This window comes from Silene latifolia, chromosome 3, assembly GCF_048544455.1.
Source record: "Silene latifolia isolate original U9 population chromosome 3, ASM4854445v1, whole genome shotgun sequence".
NCBI lineage: Eukaryota > Viridiplantae > Streptophyta > Magnoliopsida > Caryophyllales > Caryophyllaceae > Silene > Silene latifolia.
The window spans coordinates 149,773,976-149,792,179 of NC_133528.1; the positions used below are offsets into that span (position 1 = coordinate 149,773,976).

At 41.3% G+C, this 18,204-nt stretch overlaps 2 protein-coding genes across 2 annotated transcripts; one reads left to right on the forward strand and one right to left on the reverse strand.

The window, feature by feature from the left end:
• Window positions 1-4,238: 4,238 nt before the first annotated feature.
• On the reverse strand, window positions 4,239-5,984 carry LOC141648456 (benzyl alcohol O-benzoyltransferase-like). The gene is made up of 2 exons (XM_074457128.1): window positions 5,491-5,984; window positions 4,239-5,406 (listed from the first exon to the last, which is right to left on the reverse strand). The coding sequence occupies exons 1-2, from the start codon at window positions 5,938-5,940 to the stop codon at window positions 4,444-4,446; spliced, it is 1,413 nt and encodes a 470-aa protein (XP_074313229.1). The 5' UTR covers window positions 5,941-5,984; the 3' UTR covers window positions 4,239-4,443.
• Window positions 5,985-9,351: 3,367 nt separating this feature from the next.
• Window positions 9,352-11,017, forward strand: LOC141646464 (benzyl alcohol O-benzoyltransferase-like). The gene is made up of 2 exons (XM_074454346.1): window positions 9,352-9,899; window positions 10,008-11,017. The coding sequence occupies exons 1-2, from the start codon at window positions 9,441-9,443 to the stop codon at window positions 10,968-10,970; spliced, it is 1,422 nt and encodes a 473-aa protein (XP_074310447.1). The 5' UTR covers window positions 9,352-9,440; the 3' UTR covers window positions 10,971-11,017.
• Window positions 11,018-18,204: the final 7,187 nt, after the last annotated feature.

Consider the following 18,204-nt stretch of genomic DNA (forward strand, 5'->3'; position numbering starts at 1 on the left):
CGAAGTCTAGAATGCAAAGGGAGAAGAGAAGGGCGGACACTCGCGTGAGAAATATGAGGAACGAAGGCTCCTATTTATACTAATCACACGACGGAATTATGGTAAGAGTTGGATACGGAAGGAAAGATCCGGAAACAACCGACTTAGGTTAAACACGGAAACTTGGACAAAAAGAAAGCCCTGGGAAAAGGCGCAGCAGGTGCTGCGTCCCTTAGAAGAGGCGCAGCACTTGCTGCGTCCTTTCCCGGGTAGGTTCCTCTGCGCGTAGAAAACGCGTTTGACAGCCTGTCGTATTTCAGGCATAACTTTCTCTACAAGACTCGGAATAAGGTGATTTCGGTGGCGTTAGAAAGCTAAGAAAGAGATCTAGAACTTTCTATGAAATAGGCCTGACCCATAAAACTCGTTATGACCTCGTAAAACGGGCCTAAAGATCGGGTTATCATTTTAACTAAATGAAATACACATTTTGTAATGTAAACTTTATGTTTAGCCCAAAAAAGTGACATGAGACTCAAAATGAGATATATTCTCAACATTTTATGACATCCTAACCTTAGGTAGACAAGCACATTGCTTTGACCCGGGATTTGACGGTTTTAGGAAATGAAGACGGTTTTTTACCCGGACTCCAAATGTACTCTAATTACTGTCAAAACGACCGTATCGGCACGTAGATGACAACCAAGAGGTAGACATTAATGTTTGAGCAATCACTTGACGATAAACTTACGAACTGTCACAAATCGTTCCGCGTATCAAACATGCGGCCCAATCATCACCGGGTGGTTTGCGGGAGGTGCAGAAACGAGGTGTCTACAAGTTGATGTGCAGGATCGATATTTGGGTTTACCGACCGTTGTAGGGCACTCGAAGCAGGTGGTCACGAGAATTATTAGAGACAAGCTTAGTAAGAAGTTGCAAGGTTGGAGGGGTTTACTACTTAGTAAAGCCGGTCGGGAAGTGTTGATAAAGGCAATAGCCCAATCAATTCCGACATATGCTATGAGTGTGTTTAAATTACCAGCTAACTTTTGCGACGAATTACGTGCTGTTGTCTCTAAATTTTGGTGGGGTTCAGAGGGTGGAAAGCGGAAGATGGCATGGTTAGCTTGGGATAAGCTCTGTATGCCGAAGGTTAGGGGTGGACTGGGGTATCGGGACTTCAATAAATTTAATAGGGCTTTGTTGGGAAAGCAAGGATAGCGGCTCATGACCGACGACAGTTCGTTTCTAACGCGGGTTTTGAAAGCGAAGTATTTTCCTAATACCGAGTTTATGGAGGCCGAGTTAGGAACAAATCCAAGCTATACATGGAGGAGTATATGAGAGGCACGTGATGTCATCAGTTTAGCAGCTAGAAAGCGCATTGGAAATGGGATGGGGACACGGGTTTGGCTAGACCCGTGGATTAAGGAGTCGAAGTCAAAATTCGTTCTTTCGCCATTAGGTAATGCGGATGTGAATATGAGGGTGTGGGAAATAATCTGTATACTTCCCTTTAACATGAAGGATTATAACGATATAATAAAGATGATCTATGGTCATAAAATAAAATACATAAGCATAAGTAAAAAGATTTAGAATTAACCTCGGGTCCTTGCAAAATTGGCCTAAGAACAATATCAAAATTGATATTCGCCTATTAGTTGCACCCAAGACGATCTAAGATATACCCTTTGATTATGCTAGAAATCAATCTAAAATTTTCTGTAAAATTTTATTGTCTTTGTGTTTTTGTGATGAGAAAGAGGAGGCTAGGTCAGAAAAAGAATTAGGTTAGAAATAATTCTCCACCTTTCTTTTTATATAGACCGAAATCCGAAATCAATTAGGAAAGTGGAAACCTCCCTTATTTCGGCCACCTGAACCGAAAATAAGGAATTAAATTTCCTTATTTTTGGTCTTTCCAAAAATATATAAAGTGTGTTAAATTGTCATCTAGTGAGGATCGAACCCATAACCTCTTGGCTTGTGTACCCTCACTATTACCACTATGACACATTCAACTTGTTGATATTAAATACAACTGATTATATTTAACTACGAATTAACAGATTAATTCGTCCAAACTAACTTTATATATATTTAATTAAATATAACTTATTATATTTAATTTACGAATTGACAGTTAATTCGTCTCAACTTAATATTATTTAATTTTCAATAAATAATTATCTCATCAACACATTGACTAACTTTTTAGTCATTTTGGGCATCAATGTAATTATATTTCTATAACCACATTTCTCAAATACGTCCTATAGGTGTGACCTTTAGGGACCAGTTGATCACCGCCATCTGTATGATAATAACGTCAAACTCTCTAGCAAGCCAACCGTTATTAGGTAAACGTTAATCAACTGATTAAATATACGAAGTATACCCTTGTGAACCTGTAAGAGATTTACAAATGTTATCACACTAATTTGTGGAGGACACTAGCTCCAACAGAGGGTAGCTGAATTATTGTTGTCGGGGGGTCGTGCGTGGAATCAGGAGGTGGTCACAAGCTTGTTTCTGCCATTTGAGGTTGAGAGAATTTCAAAAATTCGTCTTAGTGGAAGGGACCAACCGGATGAGTGGTGTTGGGATCTGACGCAGGATGGTAACTACTCGGTGAGGCCTCAGCTTATTGGGCACAGGATGGGGAAGGGGAAGAGTTGGTGGAGCAGTCGGACTTTGCCCGAGAAAGATGGTTATGGAACAAGATTTGGAAAGTACCGGTCCTCCCGCGGATCAAAGTATTCTTCTGGCAGCTGTGTAATGAAGTTATAGCTACTAAGCATAATTTAGCTCGTCGCCTAAGTGGGGTAGCTGGTGGATGTCCTATTTGTTCGTATGATGTGGAGACTTGTCTACATGTTGTACTAGGTTGTGACTGGGTTGGGGGAGTATGGGATGGGTTGGGGTTGGATACAATGAGGGAGGTCGGGTTCTTTAAGGTGAGGGAGTGGGGCGAGGTAATGATGCGAGAAACGAATATGGAAGATTGTGTGACCTTGATGACTGGGTGTTGGGCAATATGAGAGGCGAAGATTAAGTCGATCTTTGAGGGACGCTATGTGTGTGTGCGGGACGTATTGAGCAGGGTGCAAGAGTTAGTAGAGGAGATGCAGGAGGCGGGTACACAGGTGGCGGGGGGGTCCAGGTAAATATCACGACATGACGGTGGGAGGGTGGGAGCGGCCGAGGGATGGCTGGTGTAAAGTTAATGTGGACGCGGGAATTGTTTGCGGACGGGGGTCGGGGTTGGGAGTGGTGTGTCGAGACGCTGGGGGTAGTGTGAAGTGGAGTGTGGCGCTGCAACAACAAGATGAGAGGGAGCCTAAGATACTTGAAGCAGAAGCGGTCCTCTTGGGGCTAGCTGAGGCAAGAAGACATGGTATTGCAAGAGTGGCGATCGAAAGTGACTGTTTGAACGTGATTCAAGATTTAAAGAAGAGGAGCACCGGAAGGAGTGATATTTTTCTTATTTATGATGAGATTTACGATTTATGTTTATCTTTTGAGTCTGTTGAGTTTTTATTTGCTAGACGTCAGTTTAATAGAGTGGCTCATGAATTAGCTCATATGTGGCCTTGGCAGCTAGGGAGAAGAATTTGGTATGAGGACCTTCCTCCAAACATTACCGAATTTGTTTCACTTGATTTAGTTAATATAATTTAAAACCCTTGTGGTTTTATTTCAAAAAATAAAAAATTGAGATCTCCATCTCCCACATTGGTTTTTTTTTCATCCTTTTATATTGGGCCAATGTGGTTCATAATCCTTGAATCTTAGATTTGCCAACAACTTCAGCCCATTCCATGGCTGACTATATCAAACCCAAGAGTTTGTATCTACCTAACTAACTAAACAAACTAAACAAATTGTGTCACGTTAACAGAATTTTGTACTCCCATCTATTCCAATGAATAATTTAGTTTACTTTATTTTATGAGGAAAAAATAAAGCTAGTATAAACTATTGAGTAGGTCAGAGGAGTAGGGATTTTAAAAAGATGTTCACGGATTATGCCTTTCATAGAGCCCGATCTATCCGACTAACAAAATAAACAAGTTGGGCACAAATAGGGCATTTTAAGAATGTTGATGCGGTTTAATAACCGTTACAAACCCGCTAACCCGCTTCTCCTTGGACCGAAAATTTAACATGACCCCATATGTGGTTCAATCCCACATTTGCTTTAGCTTTATAATTTTAGTTTCAACATATACATCAGTCAAACAACTCCATTGGGAAAAAAAGGAACGTTAAATTTTATTCATTTTAATTGTTAAGCCATCTTACAAAAAACCAATAAAATAATAAATATAACAAATAATTGAGAATATATTTATCTACAATTTGCTAAAATGCTAATCTTAAATTCTTAATATTCATACTCTTCTCTATATATGCTTCCATAATAACATGCCATGACGATGTACGTGTACGTAACTACACCAATACTTGTTTGACCTCAACACCAAAAGTCAACGAAGCTCCATATGATCTCGGGCTACAAATCGGATGCTCCGAAACCGTATCATTCAAATACCCGTTTATCTCCTTCTCAAACCTCTCCATAGCCAAAGGTGGCAAATACATAGGTACCAATATTCCATTTTCACCCTTTCTATTTTTAGAAGCCAAGAAAAAACTCCCATATCCTGGGGTAGGCCCACCTAACCACCCTCTAGCGGGCCCACCTTGAACAGGCGGACCCCAACCAAAGTCGAACAGGTTAAGATTTAACCTGCTGACGTCGGAGACAGAGAATGTATGAGCCCTAGTGTAACGTGGCCTACCGTTCATCACCATAAAGTCAGCTAAGGATTTCATGTACTCCTCGTTGACTTGACCTTTGACCGCTTTGACTAGTTCCAAGGCGTACCCGATTGAGTTTCGGGTTAGTAACCCGGCTGTGGATATGACGTTTGGTGTGGCGATGACATTGCCGTAGTATCCGGATGGTAGTGGCGGGTTCTGGAACTTGTGTCGGGCGTTGACGTAGATACGTGCACGGACCTCGTCGTTGGGTTGGATTTGTAGTGCGATGGTTCGGCTTCGCCAGATGACTGCGGTTAGGATTTCGAAAGTTGATGAGGATTTTAGGTGAGCTGGAAGAGAGCGACGTAGGGCTGATATCTCAGTTGGACCAAAGAAGAAGGGTTTATGGACTAAGTCATCACCAAGTGGAATATCCGGAATTTGTTCGTACTCTCGGTGTTCGCAACTGACTTGTGGTGGATCACGGGCACTCACGAGGTCTCGTTTCCAAACCGGGTAGACCGATAAGAAATCAGCTCCACGAGCCAGTTCTCCGACTGCGTTCAAGAATTGGGCTAGGCCAGTTCCGTCTGACATTGCATGGTTTATTCTGTGTGCTAATATGAACCCTCCACATTTAAGCCTAGTGACCTGAAATGAAAATTAAAATTAGTTATTTATGATAATTATGAAATCGATAGAAGGGTGAAATTATTGTATAAGACGATATAATACCTGAATAAGAAGCATAGGCGAGTTGAGAACACCATCATAACCAGGAACGTCAAAAAGAAGTTCATCCATACAAGGAATAGGAGGATGAAGTTGAGCCTCACTAAACTCATCCAACCTAACCTCTGCATCAGCCTCCGTAAACAAAACTCCCTCCGCCGTACACTCAACCACCAACTTCCCCCCTTCTTTCTCCCTTAACCTACCAGCCAAAGGATAAAACGACACCAAGGCCTTACTCACAGCTTCCTTGATCACCTTGGCAGGGTCAGCGCCAAGCATGCTTGGCGCAGACTTATAAAACTGGATCCCAGGTACGTGCATCCTGAGGCCAGCTTGGTCATCGATATCTGATAACTGCTTGACCTCGTATGGGGTTGGCTGCGCTGGAGTTATAAACTTCGGCGCTTGCCTAGTCACCTTGAATACTAGGGATAATGTTTTGTTGCTCATAGCTTAAAAGTGTTTTTTGAGGTAAGATTGTTTGTGGATATGAAAATGAGTATGTAGGGGATTATATAGGAGGATATACATAGTGGAAGATTAGGTCATCAAAAAATTAATGGAAGAAAAAGTCACACAAAATTCATGCATGAAAATGCTAGGAAAGTGGTTAATTTTGTTTAAGTTTTTTTGTTTAAGATGATGCGTGATGCATGAAAAAGTTGTTGAGGAGAGAAAGTTTGAATGTTTCTTTGGTGTGTACTAATTTTAGTATTACACTGTAGATATGTAGTACTCGTATTAGTCTCACCACTATTGGCAACATTAATGCTACTCCTTAACAAACCAGCTCGTCTTACTTAATTCGATTATATCTGTTTTAAATCTGAAATGAGTTAAATGGGTTAACCAGATAAAACTTTGTTACCCTAAACCAACCCCCGCTGACCAAGGAAAAATTTGCAAGTTTTGATTAAAATCTCCGAATTTTTTTCAAGTTTTCGTTATGTTATTACTAGTTCGCTCCGCACGTTGAATTTTTTCGCCCCCTAACTATAAATCCTGGCTCCGCCACTGCTTATATAACCTTCAAACATAACCGTCATTTTCTTTGTAATATCAATGTATGAATTTTCTCCTTTTTTGTGTTGATTTGGAGTATCTTACTAATAATTGAGGTAATCTTCTCCGAAATAGTGAAGACAACTTAACGGGCACACTCACTTTTGTAAGATTTAGCTTCAGGCCAGGTAAGTGGGTGGTGGAATAATTAGTCCAACGACTGCTCCTTTAATTGGTGTTAATTTAATTTGACTGGTGTTCTTAATTATTTGGAACAATTCATGGTATGTTAAATTCATTTAACTAACGCAAGTTGCCGAGCGTCCGCATGCGCATATTTGACTATGTTTACGATTGATTTCCCTTAAGTTATTGCATGACAATGACATCTTTCGTTTCAAAAAAAAAAAAAACATTGATTTTGCAAGCCATTGATGATATAAAACTTTTACGGAGTATGAAACAATTTTATTATCACAAATTCACATTTAAGACAAATAACTATCACTTTTATAGATAAAACAAAAAATAAAATGTTTAAATATTAGCACAAGACTTGTTTTTGTCTATGCATGTGGCACGTATTTGACCCGTTTGTGAGACAAAATCGTTTTAAAAATAAATTAGTAAAATTTCCAATGATCTGAGACGGAATTGTTTTATAAACCCTTATTATATAAAAACAACAATTCATAAATTTCAAAATGAAAAACTCCGTATGTATTATAAAATGAAATGGAATTTGTATATGCGTATTTTTTTTGATAAAAGGGTATAAACCCAAGACCTACAATGAGTAGGGTATCATTATCCTATTAATTTTTGTTTATAGCGTAAAATTATTGTGAATTTTATTAATTTTCTAAAGCACTTGAGTAGTATGTAGACTAAACTTTTTTGTAAACAAAAAACAATGTTTTACTTTTCTTGGTTCTTTGCAATGTGCAAAATATGTGCAAAATATTTTAACGTTTGACTACACTTTTCATGAGAATGTTTGAATACGCTTACTTCACGAATTGTATTCAATATTTAGAAAATAAACAATCACAAGCTAAGTAATCTACTAAAAAATTCAAGCAAGCTAAGTGTTTTTTCATACATACGATTAGTCATTTAGTCAAATACTTTAAAAGATGAATCATTAGTCAGAGTTAAATTTATTGACTATCAAAATAATACTCCAATTTATTTCATTTTGTCAAATTAATAGACGTGCAATACACATTAACTCTAGTTTATTCCATTTAGACCACGAGGGTGTTACGAGTTAGAACACAATCACAATTTGGAGGGGAAAAAAAAAAACTCATACGCGGTGAAAGTTTGTGATTGTTTGAATATATATCATTGGTGGTGACATCCTCTTACCATTCTCTCATTTGCAATATGTAAAGAATTATTAAAATGAGATAACGTCACCGGATAGGGTCAGCTCTTAGATTGGTTTTCGGGTTAATTTCGAGTTATCATTCAACTCGGGTCAACAATCAAGGTCGGGTCAGGTCAGCACATGCATAACTCGGGTTATGGGTCATCTCGGGTTCAAGTTGGCCTTAATCAGGTTACGTTGGGTTACGGGTCAACATCAGCTCAGGTCGCAACATTATCGAGTACTCTGTCACGTCGGGTTTGCTCGGTCGCAACATTAATTGGAATTTTAGACTTACATATGTCATTATGTCACTTGTTTTTTCCATTTATTTTGTACTAATTTCTACATTGCGATATTTCAGATTTAGCACGTCGGTTTTTAACGTCTCACGTGTGTCTTAAGAGTACACGATAAAAAAATAATCAGAGAAAGATTTTTAAAAATATCTCATCAGATATTAATGTACAAACTAATATTTCCATAAATAATGATATACTCTGATTTTGTAAATTTTTCTTTAGTTAATTTCTTAATGTGTTCCCTACTTCCCTTAATTAGGGTACACGTTAGAGAGCCGAAATACTTAATAGAACAAAATTTCTATACCAACATTAGAGGTGGTCATTGTATCGGCTTGGCCGGTCCAATTTCCCATGACCCGCTAAACGCGCCCTTGGCTTGGCCAATTATTGCAGCTACTTCCACCAAGTCGGCCTACGTAGTCCCAACCCATCTAATTAAAACCTTTCAGAAAAAAAGGTAGGGTCTAGTTTGTCCAGTTCGGTCTGACCCATCATCACTCATCAGAAGGTTGAGTCGGCCGGGGCATGAGCGGCCAACCTAGTCCGACTTACCCCTCCCCTAGGTCGTTTTCAAGTCAGGTGGCAAACCTTAACCCGTCCACGACCCAACCCCCTTCATGACCACCTTTAATCAACATAGACAACCATGACATTGACAAAGAACATCAAAAGAAAATTTGTCTATGCTCCCTCAGTCCCGGTCATTCGTTGTCCTATCCTATTTTTGAGTATCTTAGTCAATTGTTGTTTTTTCTATTTAGGATTGCATTTGATGAACAATTTAATCTTTCACACTCAATTTGCTCCACTTGTCATTTTATAGTTGGCCCCCCTTCTCTTTTCTTGATGTTTATGTCAAAACCAAAGAACAATAATTAACTTGAACAGAGTAATAATCATTTACGCGCCTAATAATAGAAGTTATCAACACAATTAACATATAGTACCACATTACAACTTCAGTCAAATTAGGAACACGAGTCGTCACTAGTTGTTTAAAGAATAAAAAATCACCAATGAATGTAGCCCTAGGACTAATTCCACGACCCACTATGCCACTAACCACTTTCCTAGCATTTTCATGTGCATGAATAGTTCTTTAAATTTGAACAATTTGATTACCAAATCCTCCACTATATGAACCTATATAAACCACCACATACTTCTTTCCTTATCCACAAACAATCTTCTAGCAAGAAAAACTATACTACATACAACAATCAAGAAACCACCTTATTAATATTATTACCATTATTATAAATAATATAGTGATGGCTAAAGCTATGAACAACAAAACACCCCTAGTGTTCAAGGTGACTAGGCAAGCGCCGGAGTTTATAACTCCGGCACAGCCAACTCCATACGAGGTTAAGCAGTTATCAGATATCGATGACCAAGCTGGTCTCAGGATGCACGTACCTGGGATCCAGTTTTATAAGTCTGCGCCAAGTATGCTTGGCGCAGACCCTGTTAGGGTGATTAAGGAGGCTGTGAGTAAGGCATTGGTGCCATTTTATCCTTTGGCGGGGAGGTTAAGGGAAAAAGAAGGGGGGAAGTTGGTGGTGGAGTGTACGGCGGAGGGAGTTTTGTTTACGGAGGCTGATGCAGAGATTAGGTTGGATGAGTTTAGTGAGGCTCAACTTCACCCTCCTATTCCTTGCATGGATGAACTTCTTTTTGACGTTCCTGGTTATAATGGTGTTCTCAACTCGCCTATGCTTCTTATTCAGGTATTATATCGTCTTAAACAAGAATTTATTGAGAATATTTTTATTGTTTTATTACTACGAAACTTTATAAAATCGACCTACACTAATAACTATTTTTATTCATTTCAGGTCAGCAGACTTAAATGTGGAGGATTCATACTAGCACACAGAATAAACCATGCAATGTCAGACGGAACTGGACTAGCCCAATTCTTGAACGCAGTCGGAGAACTGGCTCGTGGAGCTGATTTCTTATCGGTCTACCCAGTTTGGAAACGAGACCTCATAAGTGCCCGTGATCCACCACAAGTCAGTTGCGCACACCGAGAGTACGAACAAATTCCGGATATTCCACTTGGTGATGACTTAGTCCATAAGCCCTTCTTCTTTGGTCCAACTGAGATATCAGCGCTACGTCGCTTCCTTCCAGCTCACCTAAAATCCTCATCAACCTTCGAAATCCTAACCGCAGTCATCTGGCGAAGCCGAACCATCGCACTACAAATCCAACCCAACGACGAGGTCCGCGCACGTATCTACGTCAACGCCCGACACAAGTTCCAGAACCCGCCACTACCATCCGGATACTACGGCAATGTCATCGCCACACCAAACGTCATATCCGCAGCCGGGTTACTAACCCGAAACCCAATCGGGTACGCCTTGGAGTTAGTCAAAGCGGTCAAAGGTCAAGTCAACGAGGAGTACATGAAATCCTTAGCTGACTTTATGGTGATAAACGGTAGGCCACGTTACACTAGGGCACATACATTCTCTGTCTCCGACGTCAGCAGGTTAAATCTTAACCTGTTCGACTTCGGTTGGGGTCCGCCCGTTCAAGGCGGGCCCGCTAGAGGATGGTTAGGTGGGCCAACCCCGGGATATGGGAGTTTTTTCTTGGCTTCTAAAAATAGAAAGGGTGAAAATGGAATATTGGTGCCTGTGTATTTGCCACCTTTGGCTATGGAGAGGTTTGAGAAGGAGATAAACGGGTATTTGAATGATGCGGTTTCGGAGCATCCGATTTGTAGCCCGAGATCATATGGATCTTCGTTGACTTTTGGTGTTGAGGTCAAACAAGTATTTGTGTAGTACATACACAAGTATATGAAGATAATAAAAAATTATTTAAGATTAGCATCTTATCATTTTCTTTGTATATATACTCTCAATTTATTATTATATTCCTTTATTTGTATTGATTGTTTTTTGTAAGACGGCTTAACAATCAAATGAATAAAATTTAGAAAAATTTAACATTCCTTTTCCCATGTTGTTTGAGCCGGACATGACTAGGTTCAAGTCAGCGGATTTGAGACATGTTAGTAAGTCGGACTTTTATAATTTTCTTAACAATAGGTCTTGGTATAAACGGATGGGGCGAATAAACGGGTAAAGACCTCTAATAAAATGGGTAGGGGGGACAAGGTGGGGCACCCCCATATGCTTTCCACTTTAAGACAAATGAGTATTTTGTGAGGAGAAATGGTATCCGTCTATACATATCGACGGATAGTGTCCGTCTATAATGAGAATTTGTGTTTTCTTAAAATGTTTTATCCGTACTCATAAATTTTTTGGATCGGAACATGAACATCTCTTGAAAATTCCTACTATGCAATTATGTAATTCAAAGGACTACTCCAGCCATTTTCTATTATACCTACATATTTTTTTAGTTTGCTTTTGGATATTTATTTCACGAAAATGTCAATAAACAAAAGCGATTTGATAATTCATTTTGATTCACTTGTTGTCTAATAATTTGCATTTTTTTATTTTCTTGGTTTTTGTGCTAACATAAAAGATAAACAAATAATTGAAACGAGTACAACGTTACTGATGGGGCATATTCTGCACCCGCTGACCGAGTCAACATATTGAGCAAGGTCAAAGATATCCACAGCAAGTCAACGACTTAGACTGCCCTAAATTTAAGCCGACGACTGTCGGCTGTCTCTTGTGCCTCTACTGGGACAACTAGCGGTAGGGGCACATATCCGCGTACTCATATCCAAGACCCCTCGGCATGGAGTCAACAGGGCCCGCCGGCCTGCCATGGGTCCCTCGGCCGAGGGTAGATCAGTCTTTCCACCTGCTAGCCACTTGGCCACTACGTGACAAAAGGTGAAAGTCTATAAATACTCCTCAACCCTCATTGAGGAAAGGATCCGAAATATAACCTAAACACCTCATAATCTGGTAATATCTTCCTTATCTCTCTACAATATATATACTTCGCCAAGTAACACACAACTTAATCCCTTTAAGTTTACTGACTTGAGCGTCGGAAGGAGTTCGCTCGGTCCAAAGCCGAGCCCTCAGTTTGTTCATTGTTTCAGGAGACCGAAAGGAGGATCCAACCAAAGACGTCATTCTACAAGCCGCGAGTGGTAACAAATAACTGCTTCGGAATTACACCCGGAACAATTGGCGCCGTCTGTGGGAAAGATACTAGAAGCTAGTCACATTCATTCCCAAAAAAAAAAAAAAAAAAACACAAAACAAAACCCACCCAACAAGCTAAGAAGATGTCGAAACAACCAGAGAAGGTGCTTGTGGAAAATGAATTCTACCAAGATGACACATTCCACAACTCTGAAATCGGGCAGTCCCCCACCGGACGTATCACTGATACGATGAACGGGATGCCAAAGGAACAAGATACACCGCTGCCCGCCGACCAAGTCACTATCATGGGACATGTGGTTGATGCAGCTAAACTGAAGCTACTCCTGGATCTAATGGGTAGCACGCCGACTCACACTGTCACAACGACAAGAGCGGCGGCGCCCTCACAGGAGATCAGGGCCCAAAAAGTGACTCCGAGGAACTTGAACGAAGCATTGGAGGAAGCTGACCCTGTCAAGACGCCGGGGGAGCCCAGAGTGCAAGTGGTAGACCTGAGTCCTTCCCGCACTCGCGGGAGGACAGTGTCGCCGCCGCAGACCGACGAGGCCCGCCCTGGAGGAGTGAAAGAAGTCCGACTCACCGAGTCGGAGAAGAAGTCCGACTCACCGAGTCGGAGAAGAAACCCGACTCACCGAGTCGGAGAAGAAGCCCTTCCCACCACGGGGAGAGAGCCAGGACTAAGGATGCGAGGAGCCGATCGCCGCGTGTCGTTCGACACGTGGTCGACAAACCCTCGGTGACTATGTCCTAGAGGTCCGGTGCCGACTAAGCTAAAATTGCCGCCCATATCATACAAGGGAGAAAGCGACCCAACCGACCATGCCGAGGCTTTCGAGTCTTACATGTCGGTGTGGGAGCAACCTGATGAGGTTTGGTGCCGGGTCTTCCCAACGACCCAGCATGGGATGGCACAAAGTTGGTACAAGGGGCTACCCGACGGGTCGATATACTGTTATGCCGACCTAAGGGACACATTTTTGGCCCAGTATTCTTGCAATAAGAGGAGGGCCGTCGAGACATCGGATCTCCGACTATCGACGGGAGGGGGCGAGACTCTCCGGCTATGTAAAGAGGTTCGATGCCAAGGTTCAGCAGATTCGTGAGTGAGCAGCAGCGGCGCGCCTTCAGCGATGAAAGGCCTCCCAAGAGGGGACTTAAAGAACGAGCTCATCAAGTGCGGAGGCCTGAACCTAGACTCCGCCAGGAAGATGGCCGACCAAGCCATAAAGGTGGAGGACTATCACAAGACCTGGGTAGGCCCCAGCGAGGCCGGGCACTCAGAGAGTAAGAGCCGCCGGGAGGATAACCCGGATGAAAGACGCCGTGACAATAATAGGTCACGGTCTGACAAGTCCGCCAGGAAGCAAAACTCGGCGGGCGCCGGGGGGAGTTCGGGACCGTACTACCAAAAGCGGTACAATGGTCACACCCCCCTGGTCGTATCTGCTGCCGAGGTCTTTGCCCTGAGCAAGAACGAGGGTCAGAAGTGGGAAAGGCCTCCCAGGGCGAGGGGGGACGGTGACACGAGCCAGTACTGTGAGTACCACGGCCACACCGGTCACTTAACTGACAACTGCCGGCATCTGAAAAATGCCATTGAAGAGCTGATCCGGAAGGGGAGACTCAGCAAATATGTTGCCGGAGGCCAAAAGACTAATACCGGCGGCTCAAATAAAAAATCCGTCTTTGAACGGATAAGAGTGATCCATGTTGTCATCGGGGGCAACGAGAACGGTGGGTCCGCTCATGGGCACAAACGACACCTGAACGAACTATATCAGGCCATCAACTTTGTGCCCAAAACAGCGATCCCCGCTTCCAACATTCCCGACATGACTATTGGGAAGAAGGACTACGAGGGAGTCATCGCCCCGCACAGCGACCCACTTGTAGTCCACTTGGACATAGCCAACCACCTGGTCAAGAGGTGCCTGATTGACACAGGCGCCTACACGAACATCATGTTCAGGGAGTGCTTTCTCAATCTCGTTCTAAAGATTGAAGACTTAAGCCCCTGCACCAATCCGTTGTACAGTTTTTCCGGGGCCGGCCTGGTACCCCTGGGGTCAATCAGACTGCCGGTGATGTTCGGCGAGGGGAATGCGGCTAAGAACTGAAGGAAATGTAGATTCATATACATTAAAAACATACTCATATATGTCTAAATAAATTGTCATAAAATTAAAACGGATTTTATGCATGCAAACAATATATCAAAAGAGGAGAATTCATATCCTTACATTGATGTTTCGGTTTTATAGGGCACAAAAGAAATCTCCTTTTCTTTTGTTCTTGAGCTTTCCCTTATGGATGAACAAGATCTAAGTGTAAGATCTCTCCCTAAGCTTTATACCCAAGGCTTTCTCTTAATCTAATTAATATTATTTGATCTAGTATAATATTAATCTTATGAAAAATTGAACCAAAATAGTTGGTATTTTTGCTCCTAAAACCGGGTAGAGGAGAAGAGATTTTGGAGTAAATAATCTCTCTAGTTTATCATAAAATGTAGAGAGGTGATTATCTTTCTAACACTAGAATATTATCAATGTAATTGAATGAATAATTTTAGAGAAGAAAACTCTCTAAATGCTCAAGGAAAACCGGTGGGGAGAGGGCTTTTAGGGGAGCCAATGCATGCCCATATTTGTCTTCACAAGGTGAGTAGGCTTGCATGGCTACTTTTAGCTTTTCATCATTATGTTTTCTATTTAAAATATAAACACAATTTAACCCTAAAACTCCTCTAATATTTCGGCATTTATAGCTAATATGGAGTCCATATTATTTTTGTCAATTGTCAATATGTCACATGTCACATGTCACATAAATTTGTTATGTATTTTTAACATATTAAAAATCAACGTATTAATAAAAATACGTCACATACAAAAATTGACTTAGTAATTTCATAATTACTTGTGCCAAAATATTTTACCAATTTATAAATCACAAAAGATTGTATTTATATTAATTCATTCAATTCCGATTGTTTCTTTAAACAATAATTTCATCCGAGTAATGACACAATTCAATTACTCAGACCGTATCTCATTTAATCACATTTCAATTTGATACGTAAATTTTACTTCCAAAATCGTCCGTCAATTTTCAAGTAATTTAATTAACTCGTAACATTATACGATTAATTAAATAATCAATTAAGAGTATTGCCCTTTAGGTATGACCTAGGGGGTCAACTGATCACCACCGTCACACGACAGTAATGTCAAACTCTAGTCAGCCAATCATTACCGATATATGTTGACCAGTTGACAGTAACAAAAATTACTTCCCAATTGTATTCATTTTAATGAGACTTAAACATGTGATCATCATGATCAACAGTCGTGATCGCATTATTGTCGGAGGACACATATTCCAACAATCTCCCACTTGTCCTCGACAAGTGTGCGTCACCAATTCTCTTGTCCTATTACTATCTCCTACTCAATGCAAGGTGTCTTTCAGGTCGTACTTGCAAGTGATCATATCGAGAGTGGTTTCCTCGATCCGGAGAATAAGCGATTGACCGGATTTATCCACACGGATACCTTCCGAGCGTGGCCACGCATTTCCGATTCATTACTCCTCGAGTGGCCCCGAGATATTGTTATAACCCTGACTAGGGGTGGACAATTCTATCGCACTCATTCCCTTCGACTAGCCACACCATCATAACCCAAAATATGCCCATTTGACCCCATTTACGAAGGTCGTAGTAACACAAATCAAAGTTAATAATCGAAACTGTGCCATCTTAGGAGAATAGTCTTTAGTCAAAAGAATCGACTCATTTGAATACTATAGTAGCTCTCGCCACGACCAGGCTATATAAATTTGCGAGAACTCTATAAGCGGTCATAAGGCCCGACAAAATGTTCTTTAATGATGCCTATGTGATCGACTAGTCATCTCATATGACTCTATGGCACTTGAACTTGCCATCAATCGCCTCACACTCTAGTCACTTCGAGACGTCACCTCATACAAGTGACTATGGGCAAATACTATGTTAATCCGTGTTCACTTTAACGGGGTTCAATTGTCTCTACAACCCGTATGGATGTAACAAAGTATAAATTAAAGATAAAAGACAAATGTGATTATGAACATGAACAAAAACAACACTTTTATTTCATTTCAAAATCTAACAGAAATTTGCTACACGTTTAAGTCCCATGGACGTAACATGCCCATCATGCTTAGCCTGCGATAAAGGCTTGGTGAGCGGATCGGCTATGTTGTCATCCGTCCCAACCTTACAAATCGCAATTTCCTTTCTTTCAATGAAATCTCTTATTACATGATACTTTCTAAGTACATGTCTAGATCTATTACTAGACTTCGGCTCCTTAGCTTGGAAGATCGTCCCACTATTATCACAATAGAGAGTGATGGGATCATTAGCGGTAGGTACTACTTTTAGACCTTCCGTGAATTGCTTGATCCACATGGCTTCCTTGGTAGCTTCTGATGCTGCTATGTACTCAGCCTCCGTTGTCGAATCCATGATTCTGACTTCCTTGAAGCTTCTCCACTACGGCACCACCATTGAGCATAAACACGAAACCAGCTTGTGATTTCATGTCATCTCTATCTGTTTGAAAACTTGAGTCCGTGTATCCAGTAACACGCAACTCAGTGTCTCCTCCAAACACAAGGATAGAATCCTTAGTTCTTCTCAAGTACTTAAGGATGTTCTTGACAGCAATCCAGTGACTCTCACCTGGATTTCCTTGATATCTACTCGTCATGCTCAAGGCATACGAGACATCAGGACGTGTGCATATCATGGCATACATGATTGATCCAACAGCGGAAGCATAAGGGATCAACTTCATGCGTTCAACATCATGGGGCTCGGAGGGAGATTGAGTCTTGCTCAATATCGTCCCGGTTACCATAGGTACCAAACCCCTTTTGGATTTGTCCATGCTGAATCGTCGAAGAATCTTATCAACATAAGACTCTTGACTTAGTGCCAATATCCTCTTGGATCTATCTCTATAGATCCGGATACCTAATATACGTTGTGCCTCTCCTAAATCCTTCATTTGGAAGTGGTTACCTAACCACTTCTTAACAGAAGACAACATTGGAATATCATTTCCAATGAGTAGTATGTCATCGACATACAAGATTAGGAACACAACATTGCTCCCACTAAATTTCATGTATAAACATGGTTCCTCAACATTTCGAGTGAAACCATTTTCCTTTATCACATCATTGAATCGATGATTCCAACTTCTTGATGCTTGCTTAAGACCATAAATGGATCTCTTAAGCTTGCACACTTTGTTAGGATTTTTAGAATCAACAAAACCTTCGGGTTGTATCATGTACACCTCCTCTTCTAAATGCCCATTTAGAAAAGCGGTTTTGACATCCATTTGCCATATTTCATAATCATGAAATGCGGCGATCGCTAACAAAATCCGTATGGATCTTAGCATGGCTACGGGGGCGAAGGTCTCATCATAATGGAGACCTTGGACTTGGGTAAATCCTTTTGCCACTAGCCTAGCTTTGTAGACATCGTCATGTCCTTCTATGCCATTCTTGACTTTGAATATCCATTTGCATTGAAGGGGTCTTGCCCCTTTAGGCAAATCTACCAAGTCCCAAACTTGGTTTTCAAGCATAGAATCCATTTCGGACTTCATGGCTTCAAGCCATAAGGTGGAATTAGGACTAGAGATTGCGGCCTTGTAGGTGGCGGGCTCGTCACTTTCCATAAGCAACACATCGAGTGTTCCATCTTCCTCGATAAGTCCCACATATCGATCGGGATGGCGAATTACTCGGCCCGTCCTTCTTAGTGGAGGAGGTACTACCGCGTTAGACGACGAAGGAACATCTTCTTGCGTCTCTACCTCGGTTTGTGGCTCTTGAACTTCATCAAGTTCAA

Bases quoted from the DNA above. Each gene is read 5' to 3' on its own strand.
- LOC141648456 (XM_074457128.1), bottom strand. From the start codon at position 5,940: ATGAGCAACAAAACATTATCCCTAGTATTCAAGGTGACTAGGCAAGCG. The intron at 5,407-5,490 runs GTATTATATCGT...TTTTCATTTCAG, and splicing joins CGCCTATGCTTCTTATTCAG to GTCACTAGGCTTAAATGTGG.
- LOC141646464 (XM_074454346.1), top strand. From the start codon at position 9,441: ATGGCTAAAGCTATGAACAACAAAACACCCCTAGTGTTCAAGGTGACT. The intron at 9,900-10,007 runs GTATTATATCGT...TATTCATTTCAG, and splicing joins CGCCTATGCTTCTTATTCAG to GTCAGCAGACTTAAATGTGG.